At 41.8% G+C, this 17,559-nt stretch overlaps 1 protein-coding gene across 1 annotated transcript in view; it reads left to right on the top strand.

The window, feature by feature from the left end:
- Window positions 1-17,559, top strand: part of LOC129266154 (uncharacterized) — a 49,750-nt gene that overhangs the window by 27,538 nt on the left and 4,653 nt on the right. Inside the window, exons 19-27 of the mRNA XM_064104042.1 lie at window positions 226-384; window positions 1,860-2,056; window positions 2,807-10,788; window positions 12,214-12,501; window positions 13,096-13,229; window positions 14,344-14,507; window positions 15,506-15,592; window positions 16,431-16,560; window positions 17,250-17,345. Coding sequence (XP_063960112.1) covers window positions 226-384; window positions 1,860-2,056; window positions 2,807-10,788; window positions 12,214-12,501; window positions 13,096-13,229; window positions 14,344-14,507; window positions 15,506-15,592; window positions 16,431-16,560; window positions 17,250-17,345 — 9,237 coding nt within the window. The remainder of the gene's footprint in view (window positions 1-225; window positions 385-1,859; window positions 2,057-2,806; window positions 10,789-12,213; window positions 12,502-13,095; window positions 13,230-14,343; window positions 14,508-15,505; window positions 15,593-16,430; window positions 16,561-17,249; window positions 17,346-17,559) is intronic.

Raw genomic sequence — 17,559 nt, 5'->3', positions numbered from 1 at the left:
AACAAAGTTGATAGCAATAATGATGTCGTTAACGGTGTTGATGATAAAGATGGTGTTGATGACCATGACGATGATGATGATGATGATTGTGGTTATGTTAATGGGGATGATGATGGGTCTATTTTACCAAAGGCAGGGCTGTTATTCATCAAATCTTGTGTCCCAAGGTGCACACTTCGTTCCTTCTATAATCATTGACTCTTGTTTTTTCTGTGTCTTTGGCAGAGATGTGAAGTGTGCAATAACTTGGGAGCAACGGTTGGATGCTGCAGTAGGGGGTGTCCAGCAAACTTTCATTTCATGTGTGCCAGATCCAGGAACGCCATGTTCCAGGAAGACAAGAAGGTCTATTGCTTCCAACATGCTGATAAGATTGATAAAGCAGTAAGTACCCATCACTGTAGGCTTGGGCGGTTCCCACCTTTCCCAGAACCGACTCCGGCTCTGACCCAAGGCTTCGGTTCCGAAAGGAGTCGACTCCACAATCACTTAACACACTAGTGAATCTTCTCTTCTCTTTTTCAAACCAAACTTTTGGGTTTCTTGTTTGTTCTTGAAACCTTGAAAGTGATCTCGAGGGGGTAATTATGTGGTCAGTAGATAAGAGAAGCCAGACATGTTCTGTTTGGATTAGTCTGCTTGCACAGCCCCTATATGACACTAATAGGTCTCGAGAGCCATGGTCTGGCACAACTAAACTAACTTGTGTATTAGATTTCCATAAAATGATTTAAGCTTGCAATTGTAAACTAAGTCAGGAATTCCCTTCAGCAGGGCATTTATGTGCTGTTGTAAAACAGAATCGGCTCTCTTGTAGAGTGGATCCCTCAGGCTCGAGTAATGGGCCTTGAAAGAATGGGGGTCGACTCCTCGACTCTGGTGACAAGAATCGGGTAGACTCGATTACTCGGCTCTGATGCCCAAGCCTACATCACTGTAGTCTGCTTTGGTTGTTACTATTAATTGTCATCTACGATTATGTTGTAATTATTGTTGACCTGTTCAGTTTGGTCCTTAGACCTTTGTATCATGTATCTATGTTTTAAACCAAATAAATAAATGAAATATGACGATATTCATTGTGAGCTACAGACTCTTTCCATATGAGGAAGAATAGTATGAAAAAAAATGTGCACCGTAAAGGACTCTGACTTCTCGTCATGTGCTCTCACATTCAAACTAAATCTCCTTGGCCAACAATGTAGCTCTTGTCCCATACATGCTTAACTGTGTGCAGGGTATGTGACTCTATTGAGTCACTTTGTAAAACATTGGGAAAAATCAGAGCTTAAATTCATTCGAGGCCACCGTTGGTCATTGCCATGGATGCCCTTTTGACTGGCCTTGGAAGTTGTGCCTTTTTTATCCTTTTTTGCTGTAATATAGAAAGGTGACAGCTAGAAAAGTGACCTTGCAGTAAAAGTATCAGAAACTAAATCAGTCATCCAGGTGATAAATCCACTTAGTCCCAGACTACAGGGGTGGCTGTATTCACCTCACACTCACAGAAATCAGCTTCATTATCATTATTGGCGCCTGGCAAGCAGCATGTTGATTTGAGCTGTCAACAAACAGGTGGATATTTATTGATTTTGAGGAGAATTGTCTCTCTTATTTGTAACAACTAAAAGGAATCGGTGTTTGGAATTGTATACTTTACCTTTTCCTTTTAATATGCACGTTCTCTCTGTATATCGAGTTATGTTTGATGTTTTTAACCAGTTGTACTGCTGTATATACCTGTAAATTGTACACAATTCAGCCTTTCGGCTGCGAAGTGCAATAATAAAACTTTTTCAATTTCAATTTCAATCTGTAAATTAATGTTTCTTAACGGAACCGTTCTTTCTGATGTGCAGATCATGGGTTCTGACCTGTTTGGTGTCCTGCGCCGAGTGTGCGTCAGCCTAGACAACATGAAACTCAACAGGACATTCTCACAGGGTCTTGAAACCAAGAACATCAACGTGATGATTGGATCCTGGTCGCTGGAGTCGCTAGGTCACCTGGGGTTCCTGTCAGACACTGAGACCAATCTCTTCCCCTTGGATTTTGCGTGAGTATTAAAGATAAATACCAGTTGTTGTAACAATCTCAAAATGAGTTAAAATAGAATTCAATAAAATGACCACCCAAATGTTGTATGAATAAGAAATATGTGGCAAATGGCTCTGGAAGAAAATGTGTAATTGTAAAAGCCAGATGACAAGTCAGCCCTTTGCTTATTATTCCCACATAGTACAAGAAATAATACTTAATATAAAGAATGATGAAGGAGGAGGGTTTAAGTTATTGTGTATCTTGTATTAAGTATTTTGTACATACCTAAAACCAACAATAAGTCACCTAAAATGAACTTGAAGATTTCCTTTTAGTTTGAAAAAGCACATCCTAATCTTTAAATGATATAAAATTGATCGACAATGATCCACACAAATACTGAATTGAATTCAGAAGAAACTACATGAGAGCTTAAAAAATAAGGAGTGAACAACATTTGGAGTTCAGGGTTTACTCAAGCATGAGACGTACACACTGTGCAATCTCAATGAAACCTCCAAGCAGTCCACAAAATCTCTTGTCAAAGAAAGCTGTTGTATCTTGTTTTCTATTTAACTTACAGCTTGTAGTTTTGACAGTACAAAGGACAAGAATTTCTCTTTCAGAAAGGTTCTTTTGTTAGATTTTAGATTTCGCTATCAACAGGACTTATTGTTGGTTTGGGGTGGAGGGTCACCTATTCATGCTAGGTCCTGTAATATGGACAAGGAAGTTTATGTTTCCTTTTTTTCCCCTTCCTTTCCAGCTGTTCAAGAGTGTACTGGAGTACAATGGATCCATGCAGGCGGTGTATCTATACCATGCGCATCATTGAGGTGAATCCATTGACCTCCCCTACGACCCCTCAGGAGATCAACCATACCACAGAACACAGCCCAGGCAGCTATCCCTTCAGCAGGAAGTCCACCTTACAGGATGAGGATGATACAGACCTCCTCACAGATGCTCTCATGGAAGCCACAAAGGAGAGCAGTGAAGCTGCAATGGCTCTTGATCAGGTTGCGGCCCTTCTCGCAGGGTCACAGACAGTCAGTGAGATCCAGAACGCAGCAGATGCACTGGCTGCAACGTCTTCACTGTTTGAGATGGATGATGGTATCCTAGATTCCTTGAACCTTGATGCGAATCTGAATTCTGGTCTTGACAGCGATGGCATCATGGACATGATGGCTGATCTTGGCAACCTTGATGGTCTGAACTCCGATGGAGACCTGGGCGAGTTATCTGAGGCTGGAGAAAAGCTCCTACCAAAGGATAAACCTGACTTGCTTCCACCAGGAGATTCTGCAAGTTTGGACATGGTTGATTTAGTTTCAGACGCGGCTAAAGATCTGCAAGGAGAAACCAGTACTCCTCTTGTAGAAGCACCTCAAACTACCGAGTCAGATATGCAATCTGCTCCTGAAGATATGCATACTCCTGAAGTAAACATGGACATGGTTGAAAAACCTGAAGAAGTAGGAGTGGAGGGAAGCATTGACCACAATCTAGAGAACACTGAAACTTCGGCTGATGTAAGAGAAAATGATGATATTGAAAAGTCAAGTGATCCAAGCATTTCTGTTACTGTGGATGAGCGTGCAGAGGTTAAAAGACCTGATTCACCATTAATCAGCACCAAAAAGATGCCATTCGTGAAGTTAGTGGACATCAAGGACAAGCAGCTATCCTCTGTTGTTACATCAGATTCTCCAGAAGTTTCTGATATTTCAGAGACGTCTCATACCTCTGTGCCATTAGATGACCCGTCTGAAGTAACAAGACCAGAATCGCCTTTGATTAGCCCAAAGAAAGTGCCCGTGTTGAAGTTAGTGAAACTTCCTTTAGAAGAACATGAAAAGAACTATACAGAGTCTGAAGATGGCACTTCAGAAACCTCAGAAATCTCTAGGAGCACAACACCTTGTTCTAACAGCAGGAACTCTTTTGATAATCCTCAAACTTCTGGTGTTTTGTCAGAAAGTGTACCCCAAGCACCTGATCAACCAAGAAGTGATCCTGGAACAAGTGAAATTTTGGCACTTCCTTCACTCTCCATCAGTCCAAGTGGTGAGGACTCATCTTCAAGAGATCAACCGTGGGATGAAAGTCCTGAGGTCATGGACTTACAGGAAAAATGTGATAACTCAAAACTTTCCAGAGAGGAAAATGTTCCTGGTCTTGCCAACTGGGATTCAGAACAAATTCCAGTCACCAAGGATCTTGCAGATGAATCCAATGATGTTGGAACTACTGTCCAGGATGATGGCCCTATAGACCAAATAGATCATTTTTCCTGTACAACTCAAGAGAAAATGGAAGCTTGTTCCACTTCTAGTGTAGCACCTGAAGCATCATGTGAAGAACCTGTCAGGGAGGCAACCTCAGAAATGACTGTTAGTGCCCATCCGGAAACCAGACAAAGCACCTCTGTAAATGAACAAACAATTACAGAAACAGATGTACAGGAGAGTGTCTGCCAAATGAAAGAGGCTCTCAAGCTCACTGAAGGAAAATGTGATGTTCCAGAAAACCCAGAATTCTGTGTGCAGCAACAACACATGGACATTGAAATTACTCCTCAAGGTAACTTAACAGATGATGAAGCTGCGACTAACATCCCCAGCTTGAGTATCAACAAAGAGACTCCTGAAGAAGTCAAAACAAGTGAAGATGACAATAATATACCTGACCACTCCACAATCATTACTATTGCCAAGCCAGAAGAACCAAGGGATACTGACAAAGATTGTGTAGATGGAGCTCAGGACCAAGCAGATGGGCATGGGTCAAAGATGTACCTTCCGTCTGTGCAGACTGAGGTCGATGGGTCTGAAGAGACGAATGAGGCAGAGATACCTTTAGGAGATGCCAATCAGTCATCACTGCAAATTTCTTCCAAAGACCAGACATTGGAAGCAGGGTTGGTTGATTATTCAGGAGAAAAATCTCCAACTGAAAAGTCAATATTGATAGAACAGACCTCCCTTCCGGTACAGCAACAGAATAATGAAGGTGATATAGTTTCATTTGGTGACAAAATAGCTATAGGTGCAGTTAACGAGGAGCAGTCCATGCCTAAATTAGATGATATTGTATGTCAACCAGTAGATGAAGTGGAGCCGTCACAGAGTCCAGTCAGAGGAGAAAGTGATTGTACTCGCGATGAAGAAACAAAAGTGGCAAACGTTTCCCAAGAGCAAGAACATTCTATTGATGTACGAAGAGAAGATGACTTTCCACCACTTTCCTCAGGAGCAGAGAATTGTGGTTCTAGTGGTAAAGATGAAAAGTTAGTAAAAATGTCTGGAGAAGAACAAATGCATCACATAGAAATGAATATTGTAGATGATTCCTCAGTAGCCCTTTGTGAGGGCATAGCAGCTGCTACTGAACCAAATGCAGAAGATATGGCTACTCCATCTTCTGTAGAACTTGATACTGATGCCATGGTAGTCGATCAAGATTCCTGCCGCAGCACCGTCAGCAAACAAGGAGATATCCGTACTGAAAGTACTGAAGAAATAGCTATATTAGAGGATTTGCAAACTAAATCTCCCATACCAGCACAGTCTCATGCAGAACATGATAGTGACCTCATTGTAGGCACCTCCACTGGCGGCACCCTCACTGAACCGGCAGATACCCTTCCATTAAGCGGAACATTTGTACAAGATCCCCTTCCTCTATCTCCTGTTTCAACTCAATCTCCTGGAGCAGATGACAATGGTGTCATGGCAGTCACATCCACTAGTAGCACCCTCAATGAGCAGGCAGATATCCATATGCAGTGTCATGGAGAAAGTAGTTCTGTATCTCCTGTACCAACGCAATCTCCTGCAGAACTTGAAACAGATGTCATGGGAGCCACCTCCATAAGCAGCACATGCAGTAAACTGGATGACATTCTTAACCATTATCCTGAAGAAAGTACTGTAGAAGACATGCCATCTCAATCTCCTAAACCAGCTCAAAGTTTAACAGAACTGGAAACTGAGGTTATTGTAGATGCTCCCACTAACAGCGCTCTCACTGAACAAACAGATGCCTTTACTCCTCATTTAGGAGAAGAAACCTTTGTGCAAGATTCCCAAACTCAGTCTCCTGCAGCAGTTGACACTGATGCCACGTCAGTCACTCCGACTAGCAGCACCATCAGTAACAATGCATACACAGTAATTGATCGTCCAGGGGAAAGTGCCACTGTGTCAGATACACCAACACAGCCTTCTACTAAACTTAGTGCTGGTGTATCAATATCTTCCAACTCAACGAGCAGCGCAGATGTTTTGGACCAATCCAATGGTATCGAGGGACAAGATTCATATCCAGCATGTTCACCAGCTACTCACCTGCCTGTCCAAGATGAAAACACACCCAAAGAATCTCTACCAGACAGTTCTGACAATGTTTTGACAGGGTTTCTTGATGATGACAGTTTATCAATCCCTGAAGATGTCTGTCATGAGGTACAAGATGTGAGCAGTGATGAGGAGGTTGAACCCATCCAGAGATTAGAAGAACCTGATCCAAGACTTGGAGACTTGACAAGTACTCAGTCACCATCTCACACCTTACAGGAAGACACAACTAGACCTGAAGTTGATACACCAACTGATGTTTACCATGAACTTCCAAAGGACACAAGACAAGATCATTTACAAGAAGAGACTGTGAGCGATGTTACAAATGTAGACTCTAAAGTGGCAGATCTTCGAGAACCATTGAGGAAACTTGATTCTGGTTGCATTCCTGAACAATCTCCAACATCACTTGTAAATGAGGATAATACATGTTTGCCAATGGCATCAGCAGAACAAAATGAGAAAGTAGCGGGAGATGGGCAAACTCATATCAGTACTGGTCATATTATGGTAATACCATTCGATGGTGATAGTGGTGTTTCAGCTTCTAATCCTGTCAAGCATGAAGAAAGAATGTTAGAAGACCTCACTCAACACAAGACAAAACAAAAGGAAACGGGTGATTCATCAGAGACATCTGCAGCTGCACGATTTGTACAATCTGAGAATGAAGGAATCAATATTGAGGACGAAGGGCATTATGAAAACCAAGAGCTCTCACTGAACCACAGCATTGAAGGCAAAGCCGAAGTCCCTGAAGTTGGTCTCAATTCTAAAAACTTGACAGAAGAATTAATAATGCAGGGGGTAGGGGAAGAAGATATCATGGGGATTGTTGCATCCCAGAGATCATTGTCACAGAATGTCCCAGATGGTACCAAACCAGTGGTGGCTGTCATTAGAACACCTCCAAGACGCCTTAGCTCAGACCCAGAACACGAGTCTATCTTCAAGGCACTTGCATCATCTTTATCAAATTCACTGGGAAAGAAAAACAACAATAATCGGAAGAGTCCTAGAACACAGGAAAGGGAACCCATTCTGTCTGCATTTGCTTCTGATCTTAACTATAGATGTCACAAAGATGCTAAAGAAAGTGATCCTGTCAAGAATGAGTCAAATAAGACTGAAAATATTGTGTCTCCTACCACATCAAGACATCTCTTTAAGAAGTTTGACAGCCCTAAATTTGCTAATGCTTTCAAGTCTTTCATGGAAACAAAGCAAAAATCTCTGGGGAAGGTAGTAGATGATATGTTAGATAAAGATTTAATTCCTGAAGAGAAGACTGATGAGACTAAGAAAAGGAGAAGCAGCAGGCTCGCCGGCCTTGATCTCTCCTCTGAAAGGTTTCACCATGTGCTGCCAAATGGAGACGACTCGCATTTAGCGGGTTCCCTCAAAAACCCTGATCAGATGAAACGAAGGACGCGTCACAGTTCTTCAGATGTTGTGGAAAGTGACGATTCGTCCTCAAAATTAGATGTTCTGGATGTTGGTCACAGAGGCAGAAAAAAGTATCCCATGCGAACTACTTCTTCAAGATTACTGAGAATTGCTGACAGCGGGGATACAGACAACCAGGTGTTTTCACAAGAAGGGAATACTATCCCTGATCAAGAATTTCTGGAAGGACAAGATGAAAAAACTGTTATCAGGAAGTATGGTGATGGTAATGATGGTAAAAGACGGCTGTCCTCAGATGAAATTCTAAAAAGCCCAAGATCAAACCAAAGAAAAAAGTCCTATCTTGTCAGTCAGCAAGATGAGTTTGTTGGTGATCAGGAGGAGAAGGAGAATGAGGCTGTCAAAGGCAGGAGAGAACGTCCAAAGAAATCCATTGATTCAATGTGGAGCCCGGAAAAGGAATGCGGGACACTGAATCATATCGAGGCTGAAGAGGTTGAAGGGAGACCAATGAGAACAAGGGGACTCTCCAGGAAGTCAAGTTCGAGAATAAAGGAAATCATTGCAGCAGAGCTTGAGGACGATGATGACGAGCAAGAAACAGAGATCGTTCAGAAGAGAGGAAGAGGAAGGCCAAGAAAGTATCCCACTCCAGTAGTTCAAAACAAGAATGAAGTCCAAAACAACAAAGGAAGAGGGAGACCAAGGAAGTCTGAATACAATGATAAAGAACAAGGTTTTTCGATTGAACAAAATGAAGCTAGAAAACGCTGTAGAGACAGTTCTTGTGGTGATAGAGAAGTGTCTGAAGAGGGAGAACCTGGAGATGAAGCCATGCCTAAAAGGAAACGCACGATGCTCTCGGATCAGCCAACAGAAAAGGATGAAATTCTTGATCCTAATGAATGTGGTGATGATGACAGCAAGAAGAGAACAAGAAGTGAATTAACAAGTACATCTGATGAGGAACAACAAGAATCAGAGGAGCAGTTTCCAAGATTGAGGACAAGAAGCTCTGCAAAGAGATTAAAACCTGGAGAGCAGCCTATAGAGGGTGAAAGAGAAATGGACAGCAACTCTGATCTTATCACCCAAGAAAGAGAAATAAATTCCAATAAAGAGTCTGTGGTTACTCTTGGAACCCCTGGAGATGGAATGGAGGGTATGCACATTGGTGCATCCAAGCAAGACATTGCCATGCCAGACGAGGCAGCAGTGATACAAGGGAAAGTTGCATTGACTGCAGAGCCAGAGCAGTCAAAGGAAGTAGATTTCTCCAGTGAGTCTCAGAAGAAGAACCAACATTCTAAAAAAAAGGTGAGAATCTCTGTGAAGATAGATCCTGTGACAGGAGCCATTTCTGATGTTATGACTTGCAGTGATGTTGAGTCAACGGAAGATGATGAGAGCATATCCGATGACCCACCACCACCACCAAAAGTTCTGTCCATTGAAGCTAAATCACCTCAGCCTAAGTTGCCTGTCCAGACACCATGGGATATATTCAGCAAATCCACACAGGGAGCTTCTGACCTGCCCAACAATAATCAGAAGATCTTCCATGTTCAGACAAAGTCCAATACAGGAACAAAGAAGATGATCATTGGCAAAGACGTTACTACAAATGAAGTCATCTATGGGAATTTTCCAAGAAGTGTCAGGAATCCTGCAGTGGGCCCAAGGTTCCGGGGACCAAATTTAAACCGTATCCCTGGTGTGCAGCATAACAACACCAGACAGGCAAGGACAAGGGGACCATTCTCAAGAAGTAGTCCAGTTGTGTGGGAGGGCTATACTCTGAAATCTAGTGCTGATGCCAAATTAGTCAATGGTCCGGGTGTTTCACAGCAAGCAAGTGCCAGTTTGCAATCCTCGTTTCCACAGAAGATACAAGGTAGTGTTGCGAATGTTGCTGGACAGCCCATGTCAATGACTGGGCAACCAATGTCCAACAACCTGCCCAACGCTGCTTCTAGTGTGCTTTCATCTCATGGAATGCCAACTTCTCAAGGTTTCCAACATGGACCCCGAACAACAGTAGTGGCAACGACCACTGTTAGCACTTCAGGCTCTGCTGATGTCCTATCGGTGATCACCTCTACAGCTGCTTCTAGTACTCTTACCAGTTCCGCTCAAGAACAATACCTTTCTATCCTTCAAAGGTCATATCAGGGTGCTCAGATGCAGCAAGCCAGTGTTTTATCAGGAATGATGCAACAGTCCTACCCACAGACAGGTCTGCTCCAAAACCTTGGTATGCCACATAGAGGTGCGGTCAGTCCAGAAGTGACACCATTCATCAACCAAACGCATCCAGCCATCATGGCATCTCCAACCCTCCAGACCTTACAGACGATCATCCAGCAGGCTGGGGTTCAGTCATCCATGGGCCAGATGACACCAAGTGCTTCCTCGCTCACACCCAGTCCCCCTCGTATCATTCCAGTCAGTCCTCTCGTGCCAACCTCCCCATTGGACAACTCCATCTCAGGGCTCATCACCTCACTTTCTCAACCTTTCCCACAACAGCCTGCAGTAGTTCAACTCGATAGTTATAGTGAATCATCTCCATTCCATATTGAGCACTTGTACGCGAGACAGAAGCCTGGTGGAGCCAGCAAGAGACGGAAAACCCCTCATCAGGTCAAGGTCTGGTTCGATTCCTACGGCAATTTGAAGAATGAAGACGATGAAAACGAGGATACACCAAACAATGTCCATAGTCCGTCTCCTGTCAAATCCCCACTGGCCAAATCGCCGCCTGTCAAGTTGTATTTGGTCAAACCACCATCGGTCAAGTCACCTATCAGGATGAAGAATCCAACCAACTCGTCGAGGGCACGTGTCAAGAACCCGACCTTCGGTGTGGACGAACCCAGAAGCAGCAAGTCTGCGATCAAGATGTCCAAGAAGAAATCCAAAGGTTCTGATGCTTCGTCAAGTTGGAATTCCACCACCAATCTTGATCCTTTCGCTGGTGAGTAATCCCAGATCATATTTCATACCCTGTGGATTTATTAAGCCATTAGGTCATACATATAGCATACATTACTGTAATTTACAAAGATTGTACAGATTTTTATATGGGTAAACAGGAGAAATAGACAATCTTGTAAATGATATCATTAGGTTGGTAACACTTTTTTCTAATCATTTCAGGAAAGTCTGTAGCCATTGCTTTTAAACCCTGAACCTTAACAGGTTGATAAATAATGCGTTTGTGTAAAGCCTCATCTTCAAAAAAAATGCGAAGATGTCATCTCTATTGCATAAACAGCAGCCCCCTCTGCTGCAAATAAATCAGTAAATCTACCCCTTTAGAAATCTTACACTTTCTGCTGAATTCACCTTTGAATTGGAATGCGTGAATACCTGCAGTTCAAGACAATATTATAGAAATTATATTGACATTTTAAAGGATGGACCCTTTTTTCAATTTGTATTCTTTAATTAATTACATGTACAGTCAAACCTGCTTTAGAGAAACCATGTTCAGAAGGCCACCTGTTTATTAAGACCACAAGTTTAATTTAAACCCCCGTCACACTAGAGGCGGAATGAGCCGGAATGCCGTCGGAATGAAAATTCTTGGTACATTCCTGGATATTCGAAGCGCATTCTAAAAATTCTGACTGCATTCTGAGTGCATTCCAGACATTAGGGTCCATTCTTGTGACCGGCCTGAATGTTTTGCTCATGTTCAAAACTTTCGAAGTGCATTCGAAGTGGAGAAATATCGAACGACATTCGAAGTGCATTCTGACTGCTCTCTGACTGCATTCTACATATTCTTACGACATTCTAACAGCATTCTTAATATTCTTCCTGTGTTCCGACTGTATTCGAGCTGCATTCGACAGTCAATACACCCGGAATGTGCAAGAATCATTCAAGGCGGGATCAAAGGACGTTCTAAGTATTTGAACGACATTTTTGCAAAAGTAGTGAAAATTTCAAATTCCCTCCCGAATGTGGCACGAATTTTGAAAGTTCTTCATTCCGGCTGGTTCTGGTCGATTCCTGCTGATTCCGAATAAGTGTGACGGGGGTATTACCTTGAATGGTATCCCCATTGAATTTTTTGACAGGAACCTTTCCATAAAGACCACTTGCGCATAATAAAGACCTTTCTTCTCTGGCGCACATAGTCTGTACATGTACAGTATATATACAAGTTTTACTTTATATGTGTTTATTTTGGCAAGAAAAGTAGAAAAAGACGAAGAAAATCGAATTTTAGTGCATCGAGACCACCATTTGCAAAACGTAATTGACTGTGCATGCGCATTACGGGCTCTCATGTAATTTCTCACAAGAAAATCATGTTTATGATCAAATATTTTAATTATACACTGAACCTAAAAAGCCATACAAACGTTTCATCCCTCATTTCCTCCGATAGGCCTGTCGGGTGAAGATGCATTCCTCGCCGCCATGCCAAACCTCGGCCAGCCCGATTACCATGATGATAGCCCCTCCCTACTCCTCACCTTGATGGAGCAGGAGAAGAGGCGTGGCCCCAGTACCACGCCCCGCCGGCCATCCAACCGACCTCATCTGATGTTTGAGATACGGAGTGATGATGGGTTTGAGACGAGGGCTGAGACGATGGAGGAGGCGTGGGGCAGGGTGGTGGAGAGGGTTGGTGAGCTACGCACTAATACAAGGAGGAAACATTTGTCCTTTGATGGTAAGTCAAGCTGTTGTAGCATAAAACATATGGCACTCACTCACTCAAAACTCAATGGCCTATATACTGAACTCTGGTTTTAATTTAAACTCTGGGCTCCAATCAATCGCTAAATGGACTGACCAATTAAGTTCAATGTTACATGCACATTTCGTTCAAAATACGGACCAGGAGCCAATGAGAAGTGTTCTTTCATAGTTGCTATTCATCACTATTAGCTTTTTGTTACGTGGCCCTGGTCTAAACTCGCAGTTATACTATAGAGCGCCAGACAATACAAAAATTGTTAACATTGGAGCCTCCATTCATCAGCTCATTTTACTTTTATCATTCATAAATGTCTAGGAATGATAGCTAAATAGTTATCTGAACGCCTGAGGAAACGCCATAGTAAATATAAGAAACATTACATGCAATGTGAACAACATTTGAAATTTGTCAGCTTCCCATAATTTTAGTACATAATTTTAGAAGATACAAGTATGGAAATAGGTTGTTAGAGGGGGGGTTGGATCAGGTGCAGATTTCCTTTATATGATGCATTTGCAACTTTTTTCTTTCTCATTATTTCTCCATGTTCTCTCCTCTCTTTAGGCGTGAAAGGAATGAAGGTGCTTGGTATCACACACGAAGCCATTATCTATCTCCTTGAGCAGCTCTATGGAGCAGGGAACTGCCATAATTACAAGTTCAAGTTCCACAAGCACGAGGAAACACCAGAAGATGATGTGAGTAATGGGGGATTCCCAAAAATCAACATGGCATTTCAGATTGTTTGAAAGCAATCTTAACCATGTCGAATTAGCGCGCGTTCACAACCTCCGCGTGCATGCAGAAAACGTACCGCTAGTACTGCGACGGACGGTGGTAGTAGTTCGGCTATTGCTAACCACTTGCTGAGCAACCAAGCGTGCGCTGAACAATACTGTTCATCTTGGTTTAAGGTGCTCAGCCGAGCAAGGAGTTGCGCATGCTGGAGGCAGCGTATATCCAGCTAACAGACCCAATTTTGTGCCGCCAGAAGGAGTTCGTAAGAACCCTTGCGTTATTTTAGTTGCTTCGCTTCAATATACGGCTGTTACCAAGCCTAACTTGTTTACTTGACAGCCAATCACTGCCTGCCATTGTCTATTTCGGTTCGATTATATATTGTTTTTCTCCCCAGCGTTATAGTCATTCATGCAATTTTTACTCCAATGAGTGCATGTCGAAAAGCTTCAGTATGTCCGTTTTAAGGCTATTATGCAATCTTAACCCTGTATAGCCGAAGGGGGGGGGGGGTCATTATCTATATCCTTGAGCAGCTCTACGGGCCAGGTATCCTGATACAAGAATAGACATTGATACAAGAGAAGAACACAGGGTTGGACCAATAGACTTGGAGTAAGGGCAAATTAGTAAAGAGAAGTTGGGAAGCAAGGTAAAAGCGGAAGTGAGAAGATAGGAAAGAAATGAAGAATAAAACAAGCTCCAGAGCAGAAATGACAAACAAGAAAGACTGAATGAAGATGTACATTTACACAGTGCTCAGTAAAATAAAATAAAGCATTGAAACAATTCTTACTGAATTTATCAGACACATTCTACATTCATTTTTGTTGGGAAGTGAGAAGATAGGACAGAAAGGAAGAATAAGAAAAGCTCCAGAGTAGAAAAGACGAGCGAGAAATACTGGATAAAAATACACATGCACGTAGTGCTCAGTTGAATAAAAGGTAGCATGCATCGTATCGAAACAGTTCTTACTGGGGTCATCAGACACAATCTACATTTGATTTTGTGTAATGTATATATACTATAGACTATATTGCTATATCATTTTTGTATGTTTTTTTCTATCAGGAGCCTCCAGTTAACCCCCACGGCTGTGCCAGGGCAGAGGTCTTCAAGCGAACTTCGACCTTTGACATCTTTAACTTCCTCGCTTCTCATCATCGTAACCGACCGATCTTCAGTGAGGTTGAGCAGCAGGACGAGTCCTCCGACATCCAGCATAAATCATCGAGGTAAATTTAGATAAAGTCCGAGGGGGGGGCACTCACGTACATCGGTGGTACGGGGACGCGCCACTTTGATGACCCCCTTTTTCGGAAGGGATACCGTGGAAACCTTGATTTTGATTGGCTGCTGAGCCCTGTTACCATGGTAGTTGCTGTGATAGCAATGTTACTGTAGTTGTAACTCTTCATCAAATGCACGGTTATCAAAATCAGGAAAATAAATTGCTACTTGTGTCTAAATTATCGTTTTCATCCTTTATTGTGCTGTGTCTCAGGGTTTTTAAGGACAAATACATGCACTCATACATGTGTTTCATCTTTAATAGTTTGAGAATTTTTTTCAAATCAGCTGCTAACAAGGTGCAATATTCCCTTTAAAGGACAAGTCCGCCCCAACAAAAAGTTGATTTGAATAAAAAGAGAAAAATTCAACAAGAATAACACTGAAAATTTCATCAAAATTGGATGTAAAATAAGAGAGTAATGACATTTTAAAGTTTCACTTAATTTCACAAAACAGTTTTATGCACATCCTGGTCGGTATGCAAATAAGGAGACTGATGATGCAACCACTCACTATTTCTTTTTTATTTTATTTTTTAAAGTATGAAATATTTTGATTTTCTCCTCTTTGTCACGTGAAACAATGATTAATTCCTCCCTGAACATGTGGGATTAGCATTGTTTAATATTATATGGTTCAGTCAAGTTGGTCCTTATTGTCAAATCTGTTAGAAATGAAATATTGTATAATTCAAACAATAAAAAACAAAAGAAATAGTGAGTGATGGACATCATCGACTGACTCATTTGCATGACACTGAGTTGTGCATATCACTGTTCTGTGAAAAATAAGCGAAACTTTAAAATGCCATAACTTTCTTATTTTACATCCGATTTTGATGAAATTTTCACCATTATGCTAGTTTGATTTTTCTCTATTCAAATCAATATTTTTCCTTGGGGGACTTGACCTTTAAATTTGATTTATATTTTGATATTAGGAGAGCGACTAGCCTTCAGGATCTGCCCATGGCGATGAGGTTCAGACATCTGAAGCAAACAGCTAAGGAAGCCGTCGGTGTATACAGGTAAATTATAAGAGAATATACTTGTGGTTGAATGCCAGCATATTTACAATAAATAGCCTAGGATAGCTTCTGTGTATTAAGCAGAGAGGTCCAAGGTATGCTTCCAGTGCCCTGGAAATGATTGATTTCACAGGGGTGTTGGTTTGAATTTGACAAACCCCAAAAAAGGATTTGCTCCAAACTGTAGGTCATTTTGGTCCAGGAAAAATTTGACAAGCCAAAAAAAAAAAAAAAAAGAGAAAAGGGTTTTGTTATAAAATGAAGGTGAGTTTGGTTTTATTTCTGCTATTTAGCATACCAACCAGAATTCCAGGGGATGCCGCTAATGGAGAATAATACACAGAGCACCCCCAAGGTAAATCTTGGGAGTGCTTCGGCATCCCTGCTTCCTAGGGCCATGATGCATACACAGTCGCAACCCCCATTCCACAGAGAGCAAGACCTCTGAAAGACTGTTGTAAGACCATGAAACTTGCGTGATCTTTCAAAGCTCTTTCTACGAACTTTCAAAGATCTCTGAGGTCTTTCACGATTCCTGATGGTTCTTTCAGTGGTTTTCATGATCTCCAAAACTTTTTGAAATGGTTCAAAACAGTCTTTCAGCAGTCTTACAGGAAAATAGTCTTTTGATGGTCTTTCAGCAGTCTTTTAGTGAACTTTCAAAGTTATTATTAGTCTTTCCATGATCTTTCGGTAGTCTCAAGATTTTTGCGGAGATCAATTAAGGTAGACAGTAACCCTTTGAAACATGCAGCTACATTTACAAGCTAGGTTTCATACATCCTTATCTGACCTCTTAATTTCATATTCTCAATATCATTTACCTGTCCCAAAACAGGTCTGGTATCCATGGGCGTGGTCTATATTGTCGCCGCCCCATTGAGGCTGGGGAGATGGTGATTGAGTACAGCGGTACAGTCATCAGGTCAATTCTTACCGATAAGAGAGAGAAATATTATGAGAGCAAGGTAAGCACACCTCTAATCACAGTGATGCAATTCCATAAAGTATTCAACCTTTTCCAACATTTCACCGAGTCAGCTCTGTCATTATGTGTGATCACTGGTGGGTCATGCAAATATGTCAATTTTTTGTGATTTCTGATAATCCAGGAATCTTTATTGTTCAAACTATTTGTACCCTGGTGAACAATCGAATGGCAAAAAAAGGGTGTTCGTCCAAGGCGTTAAAGTGTGCGTTAAGCTGGGCCCCCAGGGGCCCGTAAGATAAAGCTGGGCAATCATCGTAGAACATTTCTATATACGATAGATTGCATTGATTACTATGTACAGTCGATTGTGAAAATCAAGCATACGATTAATCGCTAACCTTTGTGTTATCGGACCCTGATTGGCTTCTAATGTATTGGTAGCGGAATGAAAATCACGCTTCAATCGCAGCTTGTGAGTGAAGTCTTATTGCTTCAGACCTTGAACAGCAGGAGAAGGAGTGTAGTTTTTTTCCAAACACCCAAACTGTCTTGTTTGTGAACATTGTGACTGTGATCCCAATATAGAGGGTTAACAATATCTTACGACATTGATCATTCATATAAACTGGAGTCATAAAAGAAAACTTAGCTTTTGATGGATACCTGTACTGCTGGTGCTGCACTTGATGGAATAAAAATGACATTTTTCTCTCTCTGTCTCTCCAGGGTATTGGATGTTACATGTTCCGTATTGATGATTTTGATGTTGTTGATGCTACCACCCACGGCAATGCAGCTCGCTTTATCAACCATTCATGTGATGTAAGTACTGCTAACCATTCAATCTCCTACACTTTAATTTGCTTGTCCCAAGTTTGCCTGCAAGTCATTTATTTGGATTCAGCAGACCATTCACAATGAGAACAAAAAATGTTCAAAATCATTTTGACCGCAGTTCACCCTATATTCCAAGACTAGCTTTTCATAACACACAGTCAATGAGAGACCACATACAGTTTTGGGGCGTAAAGTACTT

This window comes from Lytechinus pictus, chromosome 8 (genome assembly GCF_037042905.1).
Source record: "Lytechinus pictus isolate F3 Inbred chromosome 8, Lp3.0, whole genome shotgun sequence".
In the NCBI taxonomy this organism is placed as follows: domain Eukaryota; kingdom Metazoa; phylum Echinodermata; class Echinoidea; order Temnopleuroida; family Toxopneustidae; genus Lytechinus; species Lytechinus pictus.
This window is presented reverse-complemented; position numbering and strand designations above follow the sequence as displayed.